The sequence below is a fragment of the Miniopterus natalensis genome, chromosome 19 (genome assembly GCF_054644295.1).
Source record: "Miniopterus natalensis isolate mMinNat1 chromosome 19, mMinNat1.hap1, whole genome shotgun sequence".
NCBI lineage: Eukaryota > Metazoa > Chordata > Mammalia > Chiroptera > Miniopteridae > Miniopterus > Miniopterus natalensis.
Genome location: NC_142099.1, coordinates 33,911,100 through 33,938,072, shown reverse-complemented (window position 1 = coordinate 33,938,072; position 26,973 = coordinate 33,911,100). Strand labels below are relative to the sequence as shown.

General features: G+C 40.6%; 1 protein-coding gene across 1 annotated transcript; it reads left to right on the top strand.

The window, feature by feature from the left end:
* The first annotated feature begins 6,755 nt into the window (after nucleotides 1-6,755).
* APCS (amyloid P component, serum) lies at nucleotides 6,756-8,733 on the top strand. The gene is given in 6 exon segments (XM_087828205.1): nucleotides 6,756-6,779; nucleotides 7,912-7,984; nucleotides 8,081-8,263; nucleotides 8,323-8,388; nucleotides 8,391-8,669; nucleotides 8,672-8,733. Coding segments are annotated over 6 exon segments (687 nt in total).
* Nucleotides 8,734-26,973: the final 18,240 nt, after the last annotated feature.

The following is a 26,973-nucleotide window of genomic DNA, read 5'->3' as shown; positions in this document are numbered from 1 at the left end:
AAATAGGTTAAAGGAGTTTATCACCACCAAACCAGCATTGCAGGAAATGTTAAATGGACTGCTGTAATAATAAGAAATGGAGATAGAAACATAGGCATAAAGAATTAAAATGAGCAATAAATAAGGGCCTGTCAGTAATAACCTTAAGGACTTTAAGGGAGAGGTCAACAGCAACACAGTCATAGTGATGGACTGTTACACCCCACTGACTTCTTTGGATAGATCTTCCAGACAAAAAGTCAACACATAAACAGTGACTCTAATTGGCACACTAAATCAGATAGATTTAGTTGGTATTTACAGAACATTTCACCCTGAAGATGCAGAATACACATTCCTCTCAAGTGCACATGGGTCATTCTCAAAGATAGACCACATGTTAGGATACAAAACAAGTATCTACAAGTTCAAGAACATTGAAGTCATATGAAGTATCTCATCACAATGGCATGAATTTAGAAATCAATTACAGTAAAAACACTCAAAAACATTCAAACACACAGAGGCTAAATAGCATGTTATTAAACAATGAATGGGTTACCAATGAGATCAAGAAAGAAATCAAAAACTTCCTGGAAACAAATGAAAAGGAACACACAACAACCCTTAACTCTTGCTCTAAGAGACAAAACAATGAGTCTTTTACTATTAATTATAGTGACAGCTGTCAGTTGAAAATATTCCCTTCTATTGCTAGGTTGCAAAGAGTTTATCATGAATGGGGGCTAAATATTTTTTCCCTTTTCCCTGAATCAGAGAAGTTAATCATATGACTTTTCTCTTTTGTTATATATATATGGTAAATTTTATTGATTTTCATATGTTAAACCTTTGCTTCTTGACCTTTTGGTTAAGATCAAGTGTATTGTCAAATATTAAACCAACCTTTTACTTCTTGAAAAACTTACTTGTTCATAGTTTGTACGACTCATTTTATAAATTAGTGTGTTTTCCTAATAACACATTTAAAAAATTTATTAAATTTATATATGGGTAAATATATACCTTCCCTTAAAGAACCTTATTTTCAAGCACATAGACTGTCTCAAAAATTAACTGTGTAACAGGCCACAAAGCAAATCTTCATAAATTTCAAAGAAAATGATGCATTAAATAAGTTCTCAATGATTTTGGAAATCAATAACAAATGAATAGCCAAAAAAATATGTATATCTGGAAATGTAGAATAAAAAAACAAATAATAAAAACAAATACAAGTCTGTTGTAGAGAAAAATCATAAAAATAGTTAGAAAGCACAATGTAATTATGAGTTAATGAAAGTTAAACATTTACATTTCAAAAGTTGTGATAAGTAAATTAAGTGATGTTCAAAGGACAATTTCTTTGTTTTTTTAAAAAAACTTCCTTATCGTTGAAAATATTACAGTTGTCCCCCTTTTCCCTCAAAGCAATCTGTAGATTCCATGCAATCCCTATTAAAATACCAATGGCATATTTCACAGATCTAGAACAAACACTCCAAAAATTTATATGGAAATGAAAAAAATAGTCATACAACTCAACACAAGGAAGACAAACAGCCTGGCCGGGCATGGCTCAGCGGTTGCACGTCGACCTAGGATCCAGGTGATTGGGGTTCGATTCCTGGTCAGGGCACATGCCCAGGTTGCGGGCTCGATCCCCAGTAGGGGGCATGCAGGAGGCAGCCAATCAATGACTCTCTCATCACTGATGTTTCTATTTCTCTCTCTCCCTCTTTTCCTCTCCCTGAAAATCAACAAAGATATATTTAAAGGAAGACAAAAAAAAGGAAGACAAACAACCCAATTAAAAAATGGGCGGAGGACCTAAATAGACACTTCTCCAAAGAGGACATACAAATGGCCAACAGACATATAAAAAAGTGCTAAACATCACTAATCATCAGGGAGATGCAAATTAAAACCACAATGAGGTATCACTTCACACCTGTAAGAATGGTTCCATCAATAAATTAACAAACATCAAGTGCTGGTGAGGGTGTGGAGAAAGGGGAACCCTAGTACACTGCTGGTGGGAATGCAGACTGGTGCAGCCACTGTGGAAAACAGTGTGGAGGTTCCTCAAAAAATTAAAAATGGAAGAGCCATTTGACCCAATGATCCCACTTCTAGGAATATATCCTAAGAAACCCAAAACACCAATCAGAAAGAATATATGCACCCCTGTGTTCATAGCAGTGTTATTTATAATAGCTAAGATCTGGAAATAGCCCAAGTGCCCATCAGTAGATGAGTGGATAAAAAAGCTGTGGTGCGTTTATGCAATGGAATACTAGGCAGCTTTAAAAAAAAAAAAAAAAAGAAGGATCCCTTACCTGGGGATGAGGAGTAGGTGGGGAGAGATTAATCAAAGTACTTATATGCATATATGCATAACCAATGGAGGGACCTGGAGAGTATTATGCTAAGTGAAATAAATCAGTCAGAGAAAGACAAATATCACATGATCTCACTTATATGTGGAATCTAATGAACAATAAAATGATGACTAGAATAGGACTAGACTCATGGAAACATGGAACAGACTGTTGAATCTCAGAGGGAAGGAGGGAAGAAGGGCAGGACGATATTAACCAAAGAACTTCTATGCATATATGCATAACCCATGGACGCAGACAATAGATGTTCAAGGCCTGGGGTGGGCAGGAGCCTGGGGGTGAGAGGCAAGAGGGGAAAAGAGGGGCATCTATAATACTCAACAATAAAGATTAAGCAGTTAAGCCAGTCAGAGAATGATAAATACCACATGATCTCACTCACATGTGGAATCTAATGAACAAAATAAACTGATGAACAAAATAGATCCAGAGACACAGAAGCATGGAACAGACGAAGGGATCTCAAAGGGAAGGCGGGGGTGAGGAGTAGGTGGGGAGAGATTAACCTAAGAACTTAGATGTGGATATGCATAACCCATGGACACACACAACAGTGTGGAGAAGGCGGATGTGGGGTGGAGGGGATCAATCGGGGTAACAAAAAGGGGACACCCGTAATACTTTCAACCATAAAGATAAATTTTTTAAAAGATTGAAAAAAAAAGACAAAAATTTATTTGAGCAACGAAGGTAAATTTTATAAGTTTATGAAGATGAGTGGTTCCAAAATAAATGAGTGGTAATTTAGAGATGTAGGAAAGGGTAACGAGAGAGAAATAAATATTGTGGCATTCTAGAGAGGAGTTTCAGTTGAATTCTGAATGCGAAGTAAAGTTTCATTAAGGTAGCATGTTCTAGATGTAGGACTAAACCCAAAAGTAGATGAAAAACTTAGCAGAGATTTTGTTCATAAATGAACCGTAAAATTAGAAACAGAGCATTGAAGTCAAAGAACGACTTTTACACATCAACAGGGCCTGGAAAGGGATAGGCCAGTTTGTGACTGTGCCAGAACTGGGAAGGGAAGGTAGGAGCCTGCCAGCAATCTGGAGCCTGGCATTTTGATAGAAAGGTCACTCATAATATGAGGTGGGCACTAATGTTTTTCTGTCATTGGCTGAAATATTATGGGGTGGGAAGCAGAGGCACAAAAGCCTCTCTGTCAAGAAGAGACCGTCTATAATCTGTATGGGAAATACACGCCGGAGCCTGAGTCCCTTACAGAGAATCTTGCTTCTTTCATTGAGATCTTTGTCAGGATTATTAAAGCTCAGGACACAGACTCCCTTGCCTTTTCTCCCTTCATCATACCCTGCTGCCTGGCTTCTGCCACGCTCACTTTACGGAAATGGCTCTTTTAAAGGTCACCGATGACGTTTTTATTGCTACATCCAGCATTCTTTCTACTTAGATCTCTCTGGAGCATGTGGCCCCACTGAACACTGCCTCCTGGAAACTTATAAAAACTTAGTTTCCATGACACGACACACACTACCCTTCTCTTCGGCAAACATTTTTTGTCTCCCTCGCTGACTCTTCCCTTGCCTGCAACCCCAGGAGCACGAGTGCTCCCCTGAGTCAGTGCTGGGCTCCCTGACTCTCTTCCTCTCCTCTATTCCACTAAAAGAGATAATTTATTTTTGTTTCACCATCACCGATGTTGATTCCTCTGAAACCTATATTTCTAACCTTGGGTGGCACTCACATATTTCAAGTTCTCCACCGGTCTTTGCCCTTTGTAGGTTATACTATCATTTCAGAATTAGCACTTTAGAAACCAGACTTATCAGTTGCCCTCTAACTCTTCCAAACGAACTTCCTCTCAATTGTTCTATCTGAACCAGTAGCACCACATTCTTCCAAACCATCCCCAAGCAGAAATTTAGAGTAAAATTTGATTCTATAGGTTTTTATTTTTAAAAATCTAATCTTTGCCCTGGCCGGTTTGGCTCAGCGGTTAGAGCGGCCCGCGGATTGAAGAGTGCCGGGTTCGATTCTGGCCAAGGGCACGTGCCTTGGTTGCGGGCTTGATCCCCCGCCCCGGTCAGGGCCTGGGCGGGAGGCATCCAATCAATATGTCTCTCTCATATTGACCTCTCTCTATCTGCCCCCCTCTTTCTCCCTTGCACCCTTTGTGAAAAGCAATGGAAAAAATATCCTCAGGTGAGGATTTTTAAAAAAAACTAATCTTTGCCCTTTTTGCTCTTGTATGGTAAGACCCTGCCGCCAGCCTGAGATTGTGTGCCCTAGATTATCACCTGCTATGCAGTTGTATGAACTCAGTTACTCTTGATGCCTCCGTGGCCTCTTTCCATCTCTTACAAATAAATGCTCTTATGTCTCCTTATAGTTAACAGAATTCATGGCAAATAATTCTTTATCAGCACCAAAATCCTGTTCTACCCCATGTTCTCTGTCAAACTTTCTATCCAGTCTTTCCCAATGGTTATTATGACTTTGTCTTCCACAAACACCCAAGGCCTGAAGAAGGTGTCTTTAAAGTATTATTTAATCGCTGGGGTAATCTTCAGTTAGATCTCACACCTCTGCCATTTTCCAGTTCTGACTTTATGCCATGCTCTCTCTCTGGCACTGCCAATGCCCTTTCTCCCACCCTCTCCCAAAGCAGACTTTTGCCAACTGATGTAATGACGGCTGTTCTACCTGAAGCACACTGGCAGCCGTGCTTCTATCCAAAACACTGTCATCTTTCCTTCCCTAATTGTAATCGTTTCTGAGCCATCCAGGCAGGAACCACCTCTCGCCTGAATTTTCACTGTCAGGAAGACACCCAGGAGCCTCTCAGTAACCACGAGGATAGATTCACCTCGAGAGCTCCACCCAGTTTGAAGTCCCAGGATTCATTTTGCTATATCCTGATCTCAGAGCTTTGCTTTGTGCAACAGAAAGAATCCTCAGTTTCTGCTTTGAAGACTCCAGAAACTCAGTCTGTTCCATTTCAAGGCCTAAAACACATATTCCAGAGAAGTAAACTAAAGAACGAAATCAGTCCCCCACTCCCCTCCCATTTCCTCATTTTACTTTGACACCTGCTTTCCAGCAGGGCCTGCCTCTTGACAGTGTCTGAACATGCCACTTTCATGTCCAGCTATAAACCCTGACACTTGCCCCAATAGTAGTATGACCTCTTCATCTCCCAGGCTGGTCCACAGCCTCATTTCCAATTTAAAAAGGTTCTTTTCTGCATTAATCTCAAAACCATTTTTGGTTGTCAGAATGGTAATTTATTCATTTACAATGAAAACTAGAAGCAGCTGGTGAACCCTGCATACTCTAAATTGTATAGCACTCATTAATTAATATCTGGGGAAAGGAATTGCGTGGTCCCTGGGTTCCCAATGAAGGCTACTTCCCAGCTTCTACTTCTAGCATGACCTGCTCCTATTAATTAGACTTTACTTTTTATTGCTACTAAACTGTTTTATGTAAAAGTCCTACTTGATCTTTTGATCCCCTAAATATATACTGGGCTACTTTCATGGGCAAGAATAATTGTTAACTAAAATAGGTGATCTAAAAATACATAGTACCTGAGACCCAGCCTCAGTCAAGAGAGGGTAAGAGGTGAACACACTGATATCTATAATATGGGACAGACAATGGTGATGCCCATAAAAGTCCTTAAAATGATAATAACAATAACCATCTAGACATGTTTCCATGCACTTTATGCATATTGTGGTATCTCATTTGTCCTCACAAAAGCACCATGAGGTGGATAATTTTATCTTTGTTTTGCAGAAAAGGAATCCAGGATTCAGAGAGATTAAATAACTTTCACAATAGCCAACCGTTACTAAACACTCCTTCAAAGTCTTTGACCTTAATCTATGGGAAATTAAAAAGAAGTGAAAATAATGTCTAATTGAGACATCAGAAAAGTCTTCATGAAACAAATCTCTTTCCAGATTGGTTTTTAAGAACGGTTAGGATTTTACAAAACAGAGATGGATGAGGAATTCAAGACAGACTGAAGGCAATAAATAGAAGTAATAAGATCAGGAAAGCCAGGCATGTATCAAGAGCCAGTGAGGCATTTAACTAAGAGGACAGAGTCTAAGAGGAGAGGACCAGGCTGGAGCCAGATTGTGAATGGCATTGGCTTCCAAGGTGCAGGATTGGCACTTCATTCAGGAGGCAATCAAGTGTATAATCTTAACTCCAACACTAACCCTTACTGTGCAACAAGCCAGATAAGGTGTTGGAATCTGGATTCACCCTGGAAAAAAATTAAAGAATAGAAACTGCCCAGAGCAGAGGATTAGGATAATTTAAACAATGGCAGAGAAAAGGAATTCTTGTGTCATTGCAAAGGCTGATCTGAAAGGTTTGAAGTGAGCTGAGAGAAGACGAATGCACAAGAGACTGGACAATAGGGTGAGAATGAAGTTTTCATGACATTTAGGGATAGGAAAGATGAAAAATACTAGTGGCTAGAAAGGAGCTTGATCTCTTAGAGACAGAACAGGTTTGAGTGGTGGCTAATAAATGTGACATCTTAAGTAGTAGAAGGAATACAGATGCAGGTCACTGGGCTGTGTCAGGGTAAGCCACCACTAAAAGCCAGCACCTAGTGCAGTGTCTGGGATTAATGAATAAATGTGAGTGAAGTGTACTAACTGCTTCATACCAAAGCTTAATGTAAATATGCTCTCAATGGCCAGAGACTCCAAGAAAAAGAGAGGAAAACCAACTGAGGTGCTGACATCTCTGCGGAGAGTTGGCAATAACCAGGAAAACTTAGTCATAATGAGAAAATGGGAAATCTAGCATAAGGAAACATCATGATACTCAAGAGAATAAAAAGAGCTGAGTAATAGTAGCTGAAAATCTAAGCTTCAGAGAGACAGAAGTACATACTGTACTCTAATTCTCTCCTTCCCTTAGCAATGGCATGGACATGTCACTCAACAGTGAATTAATTAAAAGTGAAAAGACCTTTCAGGGTCTTCAACAGAAAACAGAATCCCAGAATGTCGCATGGACAGAAGACTACGTTGCAAAACTATAAAAGGAAAAAGAAGCCTTGCACCCAGAGCCCACAAGAGTCCTGAGCTCAGAGAGACCCTCCCCATGACTCAGGAGCTCACAGCTGAGAGTCAGAGGGGCGGCTGGAGCAGAGTCTGAGGCCCTCCTGACCTGGCTGACGTGGCCTCTCATCTCATCCACATACTACAGCTCCACAGCCACTCTCTTCCCAGCGCCAGAATCTGGGTGCAGTGGGGTTGGAGCTCTGGCAGTCTCTTGTATCTCATAAATAACTTCAATTGATTTCCCAGTCCAGGGCTCACCCCTCCTTCCCCATCAGTAGCTCTGACTGTTGGCACCAGGGGCAGGCCTGGAAAATCGCTCCCATTATTGGTGCTCTCCATGCCCCATCCTCACCCATCGGTGCACATAATCCCTGAAGAGCCTGAGGTCTAAGAGTGTGAATCTTGAAAGCGGGGTAGACAACCACTCTGCTGTCTGTCTCCTCATTCTGGTGACTGCTGCTGCTGTAAGACCCTAGGCCCAGCACACAAAGGAGCTGTTGCTATGGGTCTCTCCCCTCACCATTCTCCTGAAAGCCTTTGCTCAGACAGGTAGGGTGGTGAGGGGATGGTCACGGAGTATGAGATAAGGAAAAACTTGGAATATGATAGTTATGAAGAAGGTCATTATATTTCTCTATTTCACAGACCTCAATGGGAAGGTGTTTGTGTTCCCTAGAGAACCTTCTGGTGATCACGTGAACTTGATCACAGAGGTTGAGAAACCTCTGCAGAACTTTATGTGTTTTTGAGCCGATAGTGACCTCTCCTGAGCCTATAGCCTCTTCTCCTACAGCATCCAAGACAATGATAATGATTTTAAAGAAAGAGGCGGACAATAGAAATATATTTTTTTAAATAATAATAATAATAAATAAAAAAAGAAAGAGCTGGAAAGCACACTCTGTACATTGAAAGAACCACAGTTACCTTCAGACTTATGGAGGAGTCCTCTCCCTGGTGCACATCTGTACCACCTGGGAGTCCTCCTCAGGCATTGCTGAATTTGGGGTCAATCGGAAGCCTCTGGTGAGAAAGGGCCTGAGGCAGTGTTATTCTGTGGGAGCTCACCCCAAGATTGTCCTGGGGCAGGAACAGGATTCCCGTGGAGGAAAATTTGAGGAGAGCCAGTCGTTTGTGGGAGAGCCTGGGAATCTGTACATGCAGGATGGCTGGCTGACTGCAGAAGATATGCTGCTTGTGTATCAGGGCTCCACCCTCAATCCCAACATCCTGGATTGAACTATGAGGTGAAGGGAGGTGTAGTCATCAAGCCTCTAATTGTGGGGCTGAAATATTGAGTCAACAAGAGCACTTGGAAATAAAATTACCAACAGCTAAGAGATCTTCTCAAGGCAACGGGGCAATAGATCCTGTACCTGGAGCTCTTTCTTCTTTGAATTTCCTGTCTATATGTGTGCCTAATAAAAATATATATATGCTGTATCATGTCACCTGCATTTGTTTGGAAGTAAATACCATTCACAGTGCTTGTCATAGTCCCAAACATTTTTTATTATATCTACTTATTTGAAAATTGGTGTTTTGTATTCTAGAAAAATCAGGTTGCAAAATATGAGGAGGGAAACATTTTAGTAACTAAAAAGATATATCACAGAGCCAGAGCACTCGATGAGTGGAGCAGTGGCAACACTTACAAGCTACTAATAATAATTTTATTAACAATTGAAAATGTGTGTAGAATTGCAATGTAAACGCTACTGCTTGATTTTCCAGCTACAAATCAATCTAAAAGGGGTCTGAGGTTATGCCAGGGAGAAAACTATAAGGAGATAAGTAAACAATAGCTGAGAAGCTGATTTCTAGGAAAGAGGTGGGGAATAAAACTAGGAAAAGCAGTATGAAAACTAAAAGGAAATAAACGTTGGCAATCATTGTGTGTGAAGGCAAACGTGCCCTTTTTTCCCCCTCAAAACTCCCAGTAGTACCGTCCAATGCTTGATTTTCATAATACTGTCCTGAGGATATCAAGAATATTGCTCACAAGAATTCCCAGGAAGGCCGGGGGGGGGGGGGCAGAGTAACCAAAGAACTTGCATGCATATGTGCACAGCCCATGGACACAGAGAGCAGTGTGGTGAAGGCCTGGGGCGGGGGGTGGGAGCAGGGGGGAGAGGTTCAATGAGGGGGGAAGGGGGATATCTGTGATATCTGTAATACTTTCAACAATAAAGATAAAAAAAATTTTAAATCCCCCTAAGAATCTCCACCTCACACAGGATATAATTTAAAACCTTTAATGTCACCTGGTCCCTGCTTACCTTTCACAGACAACTCTTAGCACAGCAACTGGCATCCTAATTAAAACACTACAAAAAAAACTCAGATGTTATTATTAATTACTTTCATTATTATAAAAACCATGGAGCATAGTTCCTGGCACATCCTCAACAGATATAAGGTGCCTTCTCAGAGAAGCAAGGACCCAAAGAGAATTCGGCTGGTCCACAAGTAATGGGATGTGAAGTCAAGGGCAACTGGAAAGAGCGTCCGGCAAAGCTTCAGGATGATGACCAAAGTGATTACTTCACACGCCACCCAGGGAGGACAGAAAGGCACGCAGTAGGCACAAGGAAGCAGGGTAGAATCTAGAAACTCTGTAATGGAGCCATGGGGTGAGAAGGGGCCGGCAGGTGGGATCCGGGATTTGCTGAGGTATTTAAATGGAGCTGCAGAGGCTTCGTAAGAACATTTCGCTTTCTCTCTGGTGAGGTAAAAACCACTCAGAAAATCAAGTTGGTTAGACAGTTGCTTTAGCAATGTAGGAAATTAGTTCCCGGTTGCCTTCTCGACTCAAGGCTTGCTTTATGGTTCCTTAATGTTTGCCTCCTTCCCATGCACTTGTACTGCTAGCATAATACCTCTAACTTTGTTCTTCTTTCACAATATTGCTTTGGCTATTTGGGGTCAGGTGTGATTACATACAAATTTTAGGAATATTTGTCCTAGTTTTGTAAAAAAAAAAAAAAAATACCATTGGTATTGATAGTGATTAAACAGAATCTATACATTACTTTTGGGTAGTATGGACTTTTTAACTATGCTAATTCTTCCTATCCGTGGGCATGGTATATGCTTCCATTTATTTGTATCTCCTTCAATTTCTTTTTTCAGCATCTTATAATTTTTGTAGTACAATTATTTTACCTCTTTGGTTAAATTTATTCCTAGGTTGTTGTTTTTTTAATTCTTTATGCAATGGTAAATGGGAGTGGTTTTTTAATTTCTCTTAATGACAATTCATGATTGGTGTAAAAAACTGTAACTGATTTCTGAATATTAATTTTATAGCCTGCTATTTTACTGAACTCATTTATCAGTTCTAATAGTTTTTGTTGTTGTTATTGTTAAATCTTTAGGGTTCTTTATATGTAGTATCATGTGATCTGCAAATCATGATAGTTTTACTTCTTTCTTTGCAATTTGGATGCCTTTTATTTTATTTTCTACTCTGATTGCTGTGGCTAGGACTCCCAGGACTATGTTGAATAAAAGTGATGGAAGTAGACATCCTTCTCTTGTTTCTGATCTTAAGGAAAACACTTTTAGCTTTTTCCCCATTGAGTGTGATGTTAGCTGTGGGTTTGTCATATATGGCCTTTATTATTTGAGTATGTTCTCTCTGTCCCCAACTTGTTTTTATCATGAATGGACCCGGATTTTGTCAAATGTTTTTCTGCATCTACTGATATGATCATATGATCTTATCCTTTATTTTGTTTATATAGTGTATCACATTAATTGATTTGTGAATATTATACCATACTTGCATCTCAGGTATAAATCCCACTTGATTATGTTGCATGATGTTTTTAAATGTATTGCTGAATTCAGTTTTCTAATATCTTGTTGAGTATTTTTACATCTATATTCATCAGGAGTATTGGCTAATATATTCCTTTTTTGTGGCATCTTGGTCTGGTTTTGAAATCAGGATAACAATGGTCTTGTAAAATGAGCTTGGGAGCCTTTCTTCCTCTAGAATTTTTTGCAATAGTTTGAGAAGGATATGTGTTTATTCTTTTTTGAATGTGTCATATTTTTTATGGTTATTAATATTTACTTTATCACTGGCTCATTCAAAGCTGAAGAAAGAAGTGTTCCATTTTAACGTCATTTAAAATAGAGATGGAATTTCTGGCAACTTGCTTTGAACATTTTTCTCAGATACAGTGGTTGTCACAACAAAGAAACTGCAAAAGTCACAGAGAAAACAACTTGAACATTCAGAACCTGTAAAGAAAAATGGAAGGACCTGAAGGTATGATGACATAGGAACATGATTGGGTAGTGAGTCCATGTTAAAAATCTTGATAATTGCCACTTTACCCACACTTGTCACTAATGCTGGTAGAACCTGTAGAACAAGCAGCACACAAGATATGTAAAAAGTGAATAAAATATGGAGTCATCTCTAATGAGAAAAGAAATTTTTTTCGCCACTGCTTTGTGCAAGTAAGGATCTGGTTCTTATGTGTGTGGCCGCAGAAAAACAGGCCAGAGAATTTAGCCGCATGACTTCAGGTCTAATGTTACCAGAGAAGTCTATAAAGAGCTTTTTCTTGATGAGAGGGCTTGAAGTCTTCTCCACATTTTATATGAGAAATTGTGGAGAGGTCTAAGGTTAAACTAGTGATGTCCTTGCGTTTGGGATATGCCTTAACTCAGACTTAGTTGAGCTGAAGGTAAAAAAGAGATTTTCTCCTATCTTCCCTAGAGAGCACCAACATGAATTCACATCGGGAAAGCAATGTGAAGATTTTGTAGGTGTTCATGGCACTTTCTATTGCTTAGAAAGGGTAGGTGTCCAAGAACACCCGAAGAACAGAAGGAAAACTAAAACATAACCTGAGTCACCTGCAAATCTCACCTTGATAGGACTAAGTAAATCATAACTAGTAAACTAAACTCTGTTTGTGTTCCAGAATTTTTTACTTATGTTTGGTCTGATATAGCCATTCTTTTGTGAGCCCAATATGAGAGATACCTAGAGGTACCAAAATACAGTTGGAGCTGCGGTAAAGACACCTACATCAGAACACATACAACTACAGGGTCCAGAAGCAAAGTGATCTAATGTTACTAATAAACTGTCCTGAGGCCCATAGTCCATGAGAGACTAATTCAGCTGTGTCTGGAGTTAGTCTCTTGGAAAACTAACTCAAGAGATAAGAGCTAAGCAACAGAAATCCTCCTCTGAGAGTCCTTTCCAAATCAGTGTTTAAAGGGCAGCTCCTCTAAAGGTAAAGCCAACAGGGCCAGAGATGCTCAGTGTGAATGTGGTACCTTGTGCTTCATCCAGAGTCTAGTGAAACAAATTTAATAAGGCTGGTCTTTGAAAGACACCTTGATTCTGTTATTTTTTTTAGCAAAAGAAAATGACAATCCATTTTCTTGGCATGGACTGTAAATAAGTCGTAATTGTCTGGTATGCTCTAAAATCGGAAAATAACACAGGTTTCACAGACTCAAGAAGGAAGGTAGATTATTTGGGGTATGAGAAGGCTTCTGTCCCAAAGAAAAGTCACCATTCTCCTACTTATTCAAATAGTTCATGCAATCATCACTTTCTTAAGAAGTCAACTCCATCCCGGCCAGAGTGGCTCAGCAGTTGAGCATTGACTTAGGATCCAGGCGATCACGGTTCAATTCCCAGTCAGGGCATATGCCTGGGTTTCGGGCTCGATCCCCAGTAGGGGGTATGCAGGAGGCAGCGGATCAATGACTCATCATTGATGCTTCCCTCTCTCTCTTCCTCTCCCTTCTTCTCTCTGAAATCAATAAAGACATATTAAAAAAGAAAAAAAGTCAACTCCAGCTTTGGCCAGTTTGGCTCAGTGGTTAGAGCGTCAGACCACGACTGAAAGGTCTGGAGTTTGATTCCAGGTCAAGGGCATGTACCTCAGTTGCAGGTTTGATCCCCAGCCCCAGTGGGGGCTCACTCAGGAGGCAACCAATCAATGTGTCTCTCTCACATTGATGTTTCTCTCTCTCTCCCCATCCTCCTTCCCTTCCTCTCTCTCTAGAAAATTCAATGGAAAAAATATTCTCAAGTGAAGATTAAAAAAAAAAAAAGTCAACTCCTCCATTTCTGGCTCCCTAGATCTACTTTTAATTAAAATAAAAGGAAAAGAAATGAGAGGAAAGAACAGGACAGAAAGTCTGGCAAAAGATACTGTCATTATTTTTTTAACAACACAATTTCTTTACACACAAAATATAATTACATAGGCTTAGCCTGCCTTGCATATTTTGATTTTTAAAATAGATTTTGTTTCTAGGAAGAGATTTTTATTACAAAGATTTACAAGTACCCATGGTTTTTGTCGTAATTTCTTTCCTTTGCAAATGGTGTTTCCTTTATACTCTCAAATTGTGCTTTTCTCCTCTGTTTTACTTTTCTTTTTTCCCCTAGTAGGACTATTGGCTTCATTACTAAAATTGTGATGCATAATCACATTTTAGTATTCTCACTCTCCCAAGGGGTTTTTATCCTTCTGGGTTGTATAAATCATTTTGAAAGCTCTTTTCCATTCTGTACCATGCTTTTATGATTATCTGCTCATGTGTTCCTTACTCAGAAATGCCCTTAGGGTTCAGCCACAGAGAGGGCCCAGATTTGGTTGGTAGAAGGACTGCTGTGACTATGCTCAGCTGCAGTCACTTAGGGCTGGGCAGGGACACAGAAAAGCCACCAGTAGAAAAAAAGAAGTGGCCATCTGGTGCTGTAATTGTCCTTAAGTTCATCAACACACGTTCTGACTGCTGAAAACACATCCCAACCAATCTCCACTGGTGGAACTGACCTACCCATTCCACACACTTCTTTGGCTCCATAGTGTCTCTGGGACCTCTTCCTTCCCAAGGTGAACACTGGCATCTGTTGCTACCTGATTTCTTCTGTGTAAGAATGTAAGGCCCGGCCCGGTGTGGCTCAGTGGTTGAAAGTCGACCTAGGATCCAGGCGATCAGGGTTCGATTCCCTGTCAGGGCACATGCCCGGGTTACGGGCTCGGTCAATGACTCTCTCATCATTGATGTTTCTCTCTCTCTCCCTCTCCTGTCCTCTCTCTGAAATCAATAAAGATATATTAAAAAAATAAAAAAGAAGAAGAATGTAAGAAGACCACGCAGGACTAGCAATGTGACTGACTTCCACACCCCACACTTTTCCATCTCTTTCACTGGGGCCTCCTTCACCCCCAGGAACAGTAACAGCCCTTGAGCCATACATCTCTCTACAATAACAATTTTGGAATGACTCTGCACTTCAAAGAGAGACAGGTTAAAAATGAGATAAGAAGGTCAATTGCCCTTAATCTATAAGGGATGCTAAAACATCCCTAGAGAGGTAACAGATGGAGTCAAAGGAACGGAACACCTGACTTGGAGAGTAATGTGGTTTAAAAAGTAATGTGGAAGAATACTTGGAAAAACCAAGGTGAGTGGATGGCCTAATCTAGTAAATGTAGCTAGCCACAAAAGTATACTGTATGGAGGGTGAATTCCAATTACTGCAGGGCTTTGTGTTTTTGTTTGTTTGTTTGTGCTAAATTAGGGAAGGTTTAGGTTTCCCCTGTAGCTGAATTTTTCAATCAGGATAAATGATAGCTCCCCCAGTAGGGATGCTTACCCTTCCCTCACACATTAGTCACCTTTCCTTTAAAAAAATACTATTATGGAAAGAGCATTGCTTTGAAAATTGGCATTATTCAGTGCTCCTACATGTCTTGATCTGGCCTTCTATTTGCATTTGTTTTGACAAGTTTAAATAGATCTTGTCTTGGGGTAGTCTTTCATTGTCTGTCTAATCCAATTCAAATGTACACCATAGACTATTAATAAAGTTGCTTTTCCCCCTCACCTTTTTTTTCCTGGGCTTATGTACCTGGCTCACATTCTCTGGTCATTAGCCATTCTGTCTATATCTTTATCATCTATTTAAAAAAGCAATTTTATATTTACACGAAGCATACTTAAAAAAAAGCTGTGTCCGATTTAAGGTGATAGCATTTCTCAGACTCGAATTTAAAATACCAGGAATTTTTTATTTCTACTTACCCAATTAGATTTAGTATTTTCTTCCTCTCCCATGCTCCAGATTTGTCTAGTTTTCCTGGCTCAACATCTCCTTAACCACTTTTTGTCACTCATCACAATAGGCTCATCAAGAAAGGGAAAAGACAAATATAAATTGCTGTTCTCATCAATAACATGTTAACAAAGTTCTTTATTTACTCCCTGTAACCAGCCCATGACTCTACAGAAACTGGTCAGTAAGTCATCAGTGACCTTTTTGCTCAGTATAACATCTGTTACTCCTCCCATCTGGAAACCATCAAAATGCTCTCTGTATCTATGAGTTTGTTTCTGTTTCATTTGTTTGCTTTTTTTAGAACTCACATATAAATGAAATCATATGGCTTTGTCTTGCTCTGTCTCACTCAGCACAATACCCTCTAGGTCCACACACATTCTTGGAGATGACAAGATTTCATTCTTTCTCATGGCTGAGTCATGTTCTGTTGTATATATGCACCACTTCTTTATCCACTCATCTATTGTTGGACAAAGGTTGCTTCCATATCCTGGCTATTGTAAATAATGCTGCAATGAACATATGGATGCATATGTCTTTTCATATTAGTGTTTTGGGTTTCTTCAGGTAAATGCCCAGAAGAAGAATTGCTGAGTCTTCCTTTGTCTCTTGTTTTAAAGTTTATTTTGTCTGGTATAACTATTGCTACCTCAACTTTATTTTGTTTGTTTGTTTCCATTTCTATGAAATACCTTTTCCATCCCTTTACTTTCATTCTGTTTCTTTCAATTTGAAGTGAGTCTCTTGTAGACAGCATATGTAAGAGTCTTGTTTTCTTATCCACTCAGTCACCCTATATCTTTTGATTGGAACATTTCATCCATTTACATTTAAAGTAATTGTTAATAGATATGTATTTATTGCCATTTTTTAATTCATATTTTTAATCTTTTTTCTTCTTAGAGAAGACCCATTACTTTTTTTTTGTAATACTGGTTTGGTGGTGATGAACTCCTTTAGCTTTTTCTTGTCTGGGAAGCTCTTTATCCTTTAATTCTAAGTAAAAACTTTGTTGGATAGAGTGATCATGTAGGCTCTTGCTTTTTATCACTTTGAATATTTTGTGCCAGTCCCTTCTGACCTGCAAAGTTTCTGTTGAGAAATCAGCTGACAAACTTATAGGAGCTCCCTTGTAGGTAACTAACTGCCTTTCTCTTGCTGCTTTTAAGGTTGTCTGTCTGTCTTTAAACTTTGGAATTTTAATAATGATGTGCCTTGGTGTGAGTCTCTTTTGGTTTATCTTGTTTGGAACTATTGAGGCTTCCTGCGTTTATGTGTCTATTTCCTTTGTCAGGTTAGAGAAGTTTTCTATCATTATTTCCTCAAATATGTTGTCAATTCTTTGCTTGCTCTCTTCTCCTTATGGCACCCCTATGATGCAAATGTTATTACACTTGATGTTGTCTCAGTGGCCCCTTAGACTATTCACATTTTTTGGATTCTTTTTCCTGATTGAGTGTTTCTAGTACCTTATCTTTTATATTGCTGATTCAATTTTCTGCTTCATCTAATTCAGGGGTGGGGAACATACAGCCCATGGGCTGTATACAGCCCAAGAAATAATTTGGTCTGGCCCTGTCCAGGCAACTGAAGGTGGGACTCAAAATTCAATAAATCTAGGATCTTTTTTCATAACTAATTTTAAGTTGATAATTTTGTGTGGTCCTTGAATCATGTTATAAATATCCAAATGGCCTTTGGCAGAAAAAAGGTTCCCCACCCCTGATCTAATCTATTCATGATTCCCTGTCATGTATTCTTGATTTCAGTTATTGTAGTCTTCATTTCTGACTGGTAAGTTTTCTATCTCCATATACATGTTTCTTATCTCTTTGTTGAAGTTCTCGCTGATGTCACTGATCATCCTTATAACAAGTGTTTTAAACTCTGTATCTGGTAGATTGCCTGTCTCCATTGTGTTTAGTTATTTTCCTGGAGTTTTGTTCTGCATTTTCATTTGGGACATGTTTATTTGTCTCCACATTTTGGCTGCATTAGCTCCTATGTCTCCCAATCTTAGAAGAGTGGCCTTATGTAGTAGCTGTCCTGTGGCACCCAGTGACATAGTCTCCCTAGTCACCTAAGCCTGTTGCTCCAGGTGTGTCCCTTGTGTGGGTTATGTGTGCCCTCCTATTGTACTTGAGCCTTGATTGCTGTTAACACATCAATAGGAGGGATTGACCCTCACACTAATTGGTTGTGAGGACTGGTCATGACTACAGTAGAGAAGCTGTTATATAGGAGCTAAACCTACAAAGCAGGGTTTACTTTACCAAGGATCTGGTGCCTGTGGAGTCTGCCCTTTGAGTGTGTTGTTTATGGAGATGGTTGGGTGGTGCCCTGGTGTGGTCTAAAGCTAACCACTAGATGTGTTGGTTCTTGGGCCTTTTGGGAGGTGCTGACCAAGGTCAATCGCTGCCTGTGCCCTGCCCAGGGCTACTTGGTATGAACTACAAAGTAATATGCAGATGATTGGCACTTGTACTAGGCTTGGAGAGGCTAAGGTATGAACTGCAGCCAGCTGCCACTAGTGCTGGGCTGCTTACCAAGTGGTACAGACACTCTGAGGCCAGACATTGCTTGTTTGGGGTTTGTGAACCTTTGAGAGATTTTAGGAAAGTCTGCAGCATAAGCCAAGACAAATACTTTGTGTGAAAAACCCAGAAGAAGTGATTTGGTTGGGGTTGCACGTTGAGTGAGGTGAGGTCTCAGGTAATCACCATGGAGTATTGAAGTGTTAGCCAGATTGATGGGTTTATGTAGACTCAGATATGGAGCCCACCTACGCCTGCAGAGGGAGGGTTTAGCAAAGGAACAATGGCCTCTGCTAGCACTTCTATCTGGGAGAAAGCTGCTCCTCCAGCCCTTGCCCTGAATCCAGACAATTCAGTTCCTCCTCATATGCCCCCAGGTGCTTTCAGAGCTGCTGCACCAGCACCAGAGCTCAGAGCAAGTGAGTTCATCAGGGAGTAAGTTTGTGTGCAGGCCCTTTAAAAGGAATGCCTGAGACTCCAGTGGCCTTCCATCTTACTTAGCCATAATCCCCGCTGGTTTTCACATCCATAAGTTATGGGGGCTTCTCTTCTCAACACTGGAATGCTGGGCTGGGGTGCCTGGTGTGGGGCTGGGACTCCTCACTCCTAAAAGGGACCTCTTCAGCCAAGATATCTCTACCAATTTTTAACTACCACATATGGGTATCGGACAAGCCCATTCAGTATCGCTGAGCCTCCTATCATTCTCAACATGACTTCTTCCAGATATTCTTAGTTATAGGACTTCTATTCAACTAGACTTCAGGTGATTCTCAATAATGGTTGTTCTGTAGTTTAGTTGAAATTTTGAAGCTGTCGTGAACAGCATTTACCTACTTCGCCATCTTGACCAGAAGCTCCCTCTACCTTCTCCTTTCTAAAAAGCTGCTTCAAGTTGCACTGTCATTGTCTTTAATCTTTACCTATTCAATTAGTACCTCAGTGGTCTTTTAATGTAAATTGCTTTAATTATTCGTGGCATACTCATTTCTACTTTAAATGTTTGCCTCCTTATTTCTTATGATGGAGTACTGTCTTGAACATCTATGACATTTTCTAGATTGTTTTCTAGATTCTTAGGAATCTACATTCATTAAGAATCTAGAATGTTTTTTAGATTCCAAGTGGAAGTTTCCTAGATGTGCCTAAAGCCTCCAGTCTGCTGCTGTTAGCTTGAAGTAAAATGGTTCAAACTTCCATTTAGTAAATGATGGCAATCCCAGAGTCCCTCACAAATTTTTAGAAAAGGCTGTGGGTGTTTGCCTGGGGGGAAGGGAAGGGGAGGTGGGACAGGAGAGGCCCTTGTACTTCTTTCAGTCATTACCAGCAAGTTTTTCTTCCTCAGTCTGGATACCACCTCTTCCATATGATGCCCTTTTCTGCACTGTGCTGTCATCCAGTTCTTTCCACTTCCAAATACCTAACTGAAGATTATACATGTGGCAGTTTTAAATAAAGATTGGGGGCCCTTGAGGGAATTTGCATTACAATATAGTTTAGCAAACAATTCAAAATCAAATATTATACTCTTTTATTCTTAAAATGTCCTCTGCCAAAATGAAATTACTTCTTTCTTTTAGTCAAGGTCCCACCTCTGTTGTGTTTCTGGCCCTCCTTTCTATTTTCCAATAGCTTTTCCTTTTCTTAATTTATTTTTCCCCAAATCATCAAGTCCCTGTTACACTTTTACAATAAAGCAATTTGCAATGGTTTGTTAGAGCACCAAGGCTGAGCCCAGGACACCTCATTTCCACTCCCATTAAAGTATTCCTAAAGATCAAATTTCCTGGATATTAATTTGGCTCCGTATACACTGTCACTGAAAGATTTCCTAAGTGACAGCTATCCACCAGCGATTTTTACTCAGTAAGTCTAATTCTCTCACCCCCACTTTGTTGTCCCAACTGCTCACACGTTCCCTGGGAGAAAAATGGGAAAGCTGGGATGGCATGGGCTCTGGTCCTATATGACTTGCACGTTGTTTTTACTACGCAAACGCAACATGTTCAGGCTAAGAACTTGAAAAGATATGTTTCATGCCCTCACCTATTGGTGATTCCTTGGCTGGAGGCTTAAGGGAAGATTAATGAGAGCAAAAACTGAAAAGGAGGAGTAGGATAAGGTAGCCACATGACCTGTGCCAGCACCCTCTTGGTAATGGAGCAAAGAATCAGGCTCACTTGTGTGTCTGTGTCCCCTATGCCTTTTCTCTATCACTGTTCTAGAGTCCATGTCCTGATGGGAATTGCTCCATGTTGACTACATTGTTTTCAGACACTGAAATTAAAGAATGCAGAGAAAGAACCTCACAGATGTGACAGAGTTCATTTTCCTGGGATTCTCCAGGTTCCATGAACACTAGATCACCCTCTTTGTGGTTCTTCTCATACTGTACACAGTAATCCTGGCTGCCAATGCCGTCTTCATGACCGTCACCTGCCTTGATTGTTTCTTCCACATGCCCGTGTACTTCTTCCTGAGCACAGCAGTTAGTTCAGACAATGTACACGCTGGTCATCATTCCACAGATGCTCTCCAGCCTCATATCCGAGAATCGGTCCATCTCCTTAGCACGTTGTACTACCCAAATTTTCTTGTCACCTTAGTCATCAACAACTGCTTCCTGCTAATAATGACGGGGTCAGCCACTATGTGGCTATCTGTTACCTCCTGAGATACACAGTCATCATAAACAAGAAGGTGTGTGTCCAGCTGATGTGTGGGGCCTTTGGCATTGGCCTGGCCATGGCAGCTGTCCAAGTGACATTTACATTACCTTTTGTCACAGAGTGGCCGGTCATTTCTACTGTGATATCCTCCCTATCGTGAAACTCTCCTATACTTATACCACTATCAAGGAGATAATCAATTTTTGCTGTCAGTCTGTTTGTGATACTGGTCCACATGGGCCTGGTCTTTATCTCCTATGTCTTCCTAATCTCCTATCTTCAAGTTCACTTCAGCTTAGGACTGGAAGAAGGCCTTTGCCACCTATGCCTCCCACTCCACTGTGGTCATTGTCCTCTGTGTCTGTGCCTCAACTGCCTACGTCAAGCCAAGTCATAGAATTCTGCGGAATAAGACCTCCTGCTCTCAGTGAGCCACACCGTTCTCATCCCCTGTGGAACCCTGTTGTTTACAGTCTGAGGAACAAGGGGGTCAGAAACCTGACCCTGTGAAGAGCTGTGGGCAGAAATATTTCTTAATACATTGACCTTTTTTATTTTATTTTTTTATTTTATTCTATTTTTTCCATCACCTTTCATCCCCTCTATGCCCTCCACCACCTCCCCCCCCACCCCTGCAATCACCACACTGTTGTTCATGCCCATGAGTTCTCTCTCTCTCTTTTTTTTCTCATTCCCTCCACCACTCCACTTCCCTGAGTTATTTTTAGATTACAATTTACATTCAATATTATTTTGAATTAGTTTCAGGTGTACAGCCTAGCGGTTAGGCAATCATGTGCTTTACAAAGCGCTCCCCCTGATATTTCCAGTGCCCACCTGGCACCATACATAGTTACTACAATTGCTGAGCATATTCTCTATGCTGTCGTTTACGTTCCCGTGACTATTTTATAACTACCAACCTGTGCTTCTCAGTCCCTTTACCTTTATCACCCAGCCCCTGAAACCTCTCCTCTGGCAACCATCAGTCTGTTTCCTGTATCTATGAGCACATTGACCCTTTTTATAAAGAGACATTTATCCCGGAGCAATGTGTGTCCTCGTTGCATCCAACAACCTTAGAAGTCTATCTCGTGCAGTTTATTCTGCAATGGGATGCACACATCTTGCTTCAGTACTTATATTATAAAATCTTAGTCTTTGTTTTCATCTATTTCAAAGTTTCATCCAGGCAGTTTCAAGTGGATATTAAAGAGGTTAGGGAGGGTGGGCATGTCTTTAAGAGAGCATGTCCAAACTCCCAGGGCAGGGCAGGGGACCTCTTAAAAGCATATTAAATGTGTTTATTTTAGCCCGGCCAGGCGTGGCTTAGCAGTTGAATATCGACTTAGGATCCAGGAGATCGAGGTTCGATTCCCGGTCCACCGGGCACATGCCCAGGTTGCAGGCTTGATCCGCAATGGGGGGCGTGCAGGAGGCAGCCGATCAATGACTCTCATCATTGATGTTTCTATCTCTCTCTCTCTCTTTCCCTTCCTATGAAATCAATAAAGACATATTTTTTAAATGTGCTTATTTTATGTTTTTAAATAAAAAATAATCTTCATCACTGTCATAAAAGAAACTACAGAAAATAACGCTGAAGGAAATCTTCCTAGAAAGGTAAGAATAGTCAATAATGAAGAAAATTATATCAGAACCTTTGGAAAAGGTAAAAAAAAAATTGATAAAGTTGGAAAACACTGCCCTTACAATTTTATCTTTTATTAATTTATTTATACTGAAGTCTTTGCTCCTACCTAACATGGTCCTAGGAGTGCTGGCCACAGCCCTGAACTGCACCCGCCTCTCTCCTCTCTGACCTGACTTTGCCAGCCTGCTGCCCCTGGCTGCTGCTTCTCTCCATGGAGTCAGCTTGTTTCTAGTCACCAGGAAGAGAAATGAGTTGGTCAAAAAGAGCTGTGCCCTGTTTGGAGTGAAAGCTGTAAGCGCATTCTTCATTTGTACACACCATGGCACCTCCTGATTAATACCATAAAGAAAAAAAATAGAACAAAATATCTGCAGTTTCCCCTCATCTAAGAACAAAACATCAAGTATATAAGCAGGTCCACAGTGTCAGGGTCGCTCAAGGCCACACTTTCTTCCCTGGATTTTTTGCAAGCCAACCTCTCAGCTGCTTCAAGACCCCTCTCACTCTCAGCATTAATTTAGTCATTGCACTAATTAATACCTTAGCAACACAGAACCAGAAGCCATTGAGATTTTCATTAAAGGACATAGAGTTACCATAAAAAAGTCACTTTTACCCAATTAGGATATAATCTTCAAAACTTATTTCAATTGGAATAAGTATTTGAACAAAGTGTGATGTGCCATATAAAATTAAGAATCAGGACACTTAAAAATAATGTCCTAAACAGTAAAAGACAGATACCTATGATCTCACTTATATGTGCAATGTAAAAAGACAAACAAACAAACACCCTCATAGAAGCAGAGAGAAAATTTGTGGTTGCCGGAGAGAGGTGGGGGTGGAGGTTTGGGAAATTGACTGAAGGTGGACAAAAGATACAAACGTCCAGTTATAAGACAAATAAGTTCTGGGATGTAATGTACAACGTGATGACTATATGTTACAATATTTGAAAGTTTGTATATTTGAAAGTTTCTAAGAAAGTAAGTCTTAAATGTTCTCATCAAGGACAAAAAAGAATTCGTAACTATGTGTGTGGTGACGGAAATTAACTAAACTTATTGTGGTAATCATTTTACCATATATGCATATATCAAGTCATTACATTTATACCTTAAACTTATACAAAGTTACATGTCAATCATATCTCAATAAAACTGGGGAAAATATTCAGGGTATCTTTCAATTATACTTTTGGAAAAATGACAAATAAATCTACTATGAGGTCAGGAAAGTCCTTCCAATTTCAGATTTTTTAATCATACTGGAGCAAAAGTTCAACCTCCTTTGTTTTTGGAGCCAAATTTCTCATCACCTAATTTCCCAATCCCTATTTCTCCTGCCATGCAGATATTAACTGGGGAGAAAGCAAACATTGAAATACAAACCATCAGCAATAAAAAGCTTGATTAAGGAAGGCAGCTAGCTCTGGAAAATGAGAGTGGAGAGAAAGAGGCAAGAGAGACACTGAGGGATAAGTGGTGTATGTCATGTGGCTCTGGCTTTTTAGAAACTCATCTCTGAAGGGAACAGGGATTCCAAATGGTAAAGCAATCACCATTTATTGAGGATTTACTCTATACTAGGCCCTATGCTAAGTGCTAGTCGTCTACATTATTTCATTTAATAACAGTACTTCAATTTTACAGTATTTTGCACTTCACAATATAATATCTCATTTGATCCTTACAATAACCTTATGAAGTATACATTTTTATGCCCACTTTTTAAGTTAGTTGTAAAAGCAAGAACTGACTGACTTCAAGTCACCGGCTGGTAACTGGCAGAGCTAGACCTGATGCCAAGATTCCCTTGCTATCTTCAAACTACGTGTTTTTCACTATTACCCCCACCATTTCTCACCTTTACTTTTTCTGAAAGACATTACACTATCTTTTCTGGAAAATGTTATATTCTTTGAGCCACTCTGGCCTCATCTTAGACATCACTCCCCCCCACATGTCTTCTTTAAATAGCTTATGAGATGTTCCCCCCGCGAACTCCCGCGCCACTCAAGCTTGCTCTGCACTGGCGATGCATTAACATGGCCTGTCTCCTAGTCTGCCCCCTGACCAAACAGCAAACCCTGACCAAAGAACTGCTGCTGTAGACCCAGTGCCTAGTACAGTTACTGGCATAAAATGTATCTCAATAACCATTTATTAAGTATAAGATTGAAATATGTAATGATCACATTTGAAACCGCTTCTCGATCCCTCAGTGTGTTGACCAGGGGCGTCCATTTCTCTCGCACTATGAAGCATCCAGGCTCTCAGGACGGCAGCTTGGCCTCTGCTCTACCGAGCTTACAGATTCTCCTGCTTCAGTTTTGTGTGTTTTCCTTTGGGGATCTTTCTGTGTCCTTTCTTGCTTTCAAGATGGGGTTGTCACGATTCTGAGCTGTCAGTGTGCTGGGCTAGAGCAGCAACCCTTCTTTCTTATATACGGCTTGCAAACTGCAGGTGAGTAGAAAAAGCAGGTGAACAGTCTATAAAATTACCTGTAAAGTAGCGTCCTGGAGAGACAGCATTGCATAGAGATGGAGAACAAAGATCTGGAGTCAGATGGCCTGGGTTCTAATTTTACCTCTTATGCACCTGTTCTCACCTCTTTAGGCATCTATTGCCATGTTTGTAAAAAGGCCAATGACAGTACATAGGGCAGTAAATATCATTATTCCCATTTTTATAGCTGGAGTTCAGCAAAGTTAAGTAACATTTAATCAACTTGGCAAAGGTATATTACATGCTGGAAACTGAGGCAGGAGTAACAATTAAGGTGTCACAACTCTTGCTTCACGGTGCTAAGAGAAAAGCAAGAAAGCCCCCAAATTAAGCCAGTAGTTACAGAAAAGGGCAATAAATCTTATGATTGGAGAAACATGGTATGTATGGGAACACATATTGGTGCATTATAACCAAATATCGGGGTCACAGAAGAGCTCCCAGGGGAAGTAGCACTTAGATGTAGGTTCTAAAGGCTCAGCCGAGTCAGCTGGATAAAAGGTTGAGAAGGGTCTGAAAAAGGGAACTAAAAAGTGTATTCCAGTCAGAGGAATCAGCACTTGCAAAGTTATAACAGAGAAAATTTGAAATTTTTAAAAAAGTTTAATAGATCTGAGGTGTAAAATTAATGAGACATTGACAGGAGAGCGAAGCTGAAAGTTGGTGGTGATCACACAGTGAAGTACTTTGTAACCCATACTAAAGAGAATGCATCCTAATGACAATGAAGGTATTTATGCCTTGAGTAAAGCAATGATTGATTTATTTGTAATGTGGAAAGCTCACTCTGCTAGCAGAGGGAGAAAATGGATTATAGATGGGCAAGGCTGGCAGGAAGACTGATCAGAAAGCTATTACAGGGCTACCAAAGGCAAGTGATGGTAGATGTGTTGGCGTGGAAACAGTGCTGATGGAGAGAAATGGACAGGATGGAGAGATTTGTAGAAGAAGGACTGACATTTCTTGGTTGTGGGTAAAATATAGGAGTACTGGAGTCAAAGGGGACCCTGAGATCTCTGGCTTAGGCAAGTGGGTGCCCTGTGGTGCTCTTACAAATACAGGGAACCCTGGAAGGGGAGCAAGTTCGGGTGTGAAGGACACAGCGAGTTTGATTTCGGACTTTTAAAGTTGAAGTGTCTGAGATATTCAAGTGGCGATACCCAGGAAGCCACTGGACCCATCGATCTGGAACTCGGGAGGATGTTCTGAGTTAGATATGGGAGGGAGGAAGTTCACCCAGGAGCGTGTGTGGGGGAAGGGGAGGCATCCCTCTAGAGTGGAGTTCTGGGGAGCAGCAGGGGAGACAGATATGGCGTGGGGACCTGACAGTGGCATTGACAATGTTTTTTTGTTAACCCTTACCCAAGGGTATTTTCCCATTGATTTTTAGAGAAAGTGGAAGGAAGGGACGAAAGGAGGGGGAGAGAGAGAGAGAAACATTGATGTGAGAGACACATTCATCGGTTGCCTCCTGACTGGGAATCGAACCTGCAACCCTTTGGTGAGTGAGCCAACCCTCTAACCACTGACTCACAGTGGCTCCAGGTGACAATTTCTTCAATGATTGAAAATTTCTAATGTCCTTTTGTAGATAGCCTAAGGAGCAAGAGGCAGTAAAGATCCTCATATCTAACTGAAGTCGAACCTGGAATCCAGCAGCCGTCATGCAGAAAAAGAAAATGTTCCCTTTCTCCTCTGACCCTCTGTCTCCTTCCTTCATGCCACAGAGCTACACAGAGATCAGGTCCGGATAGGAGGCCTTCAGGGAACATGTATAAAAGAATGTTCAGTGGGTTCTTCTTGCTATCCCAGAATTAAAGCACTACCTGAAAAGAAGACACATTTTTTAAATGGTCACTAACATGTGGAGCTTGATACCTCTTCTCAGGGTTTGTCAAGGGACCTGAGGTCCAGCCTTACTACCTGCAATCAAATGCACAGCCCTGTCTTTCTCTGCCCCCTCCCCAGTTTAATAAGGAGCCATATCAAGGGCCAGTGGAAGCTGCCTGGAACACACTGCTGTGACGGGAGGAGATTCCCACCCACCCCAATCCTTCT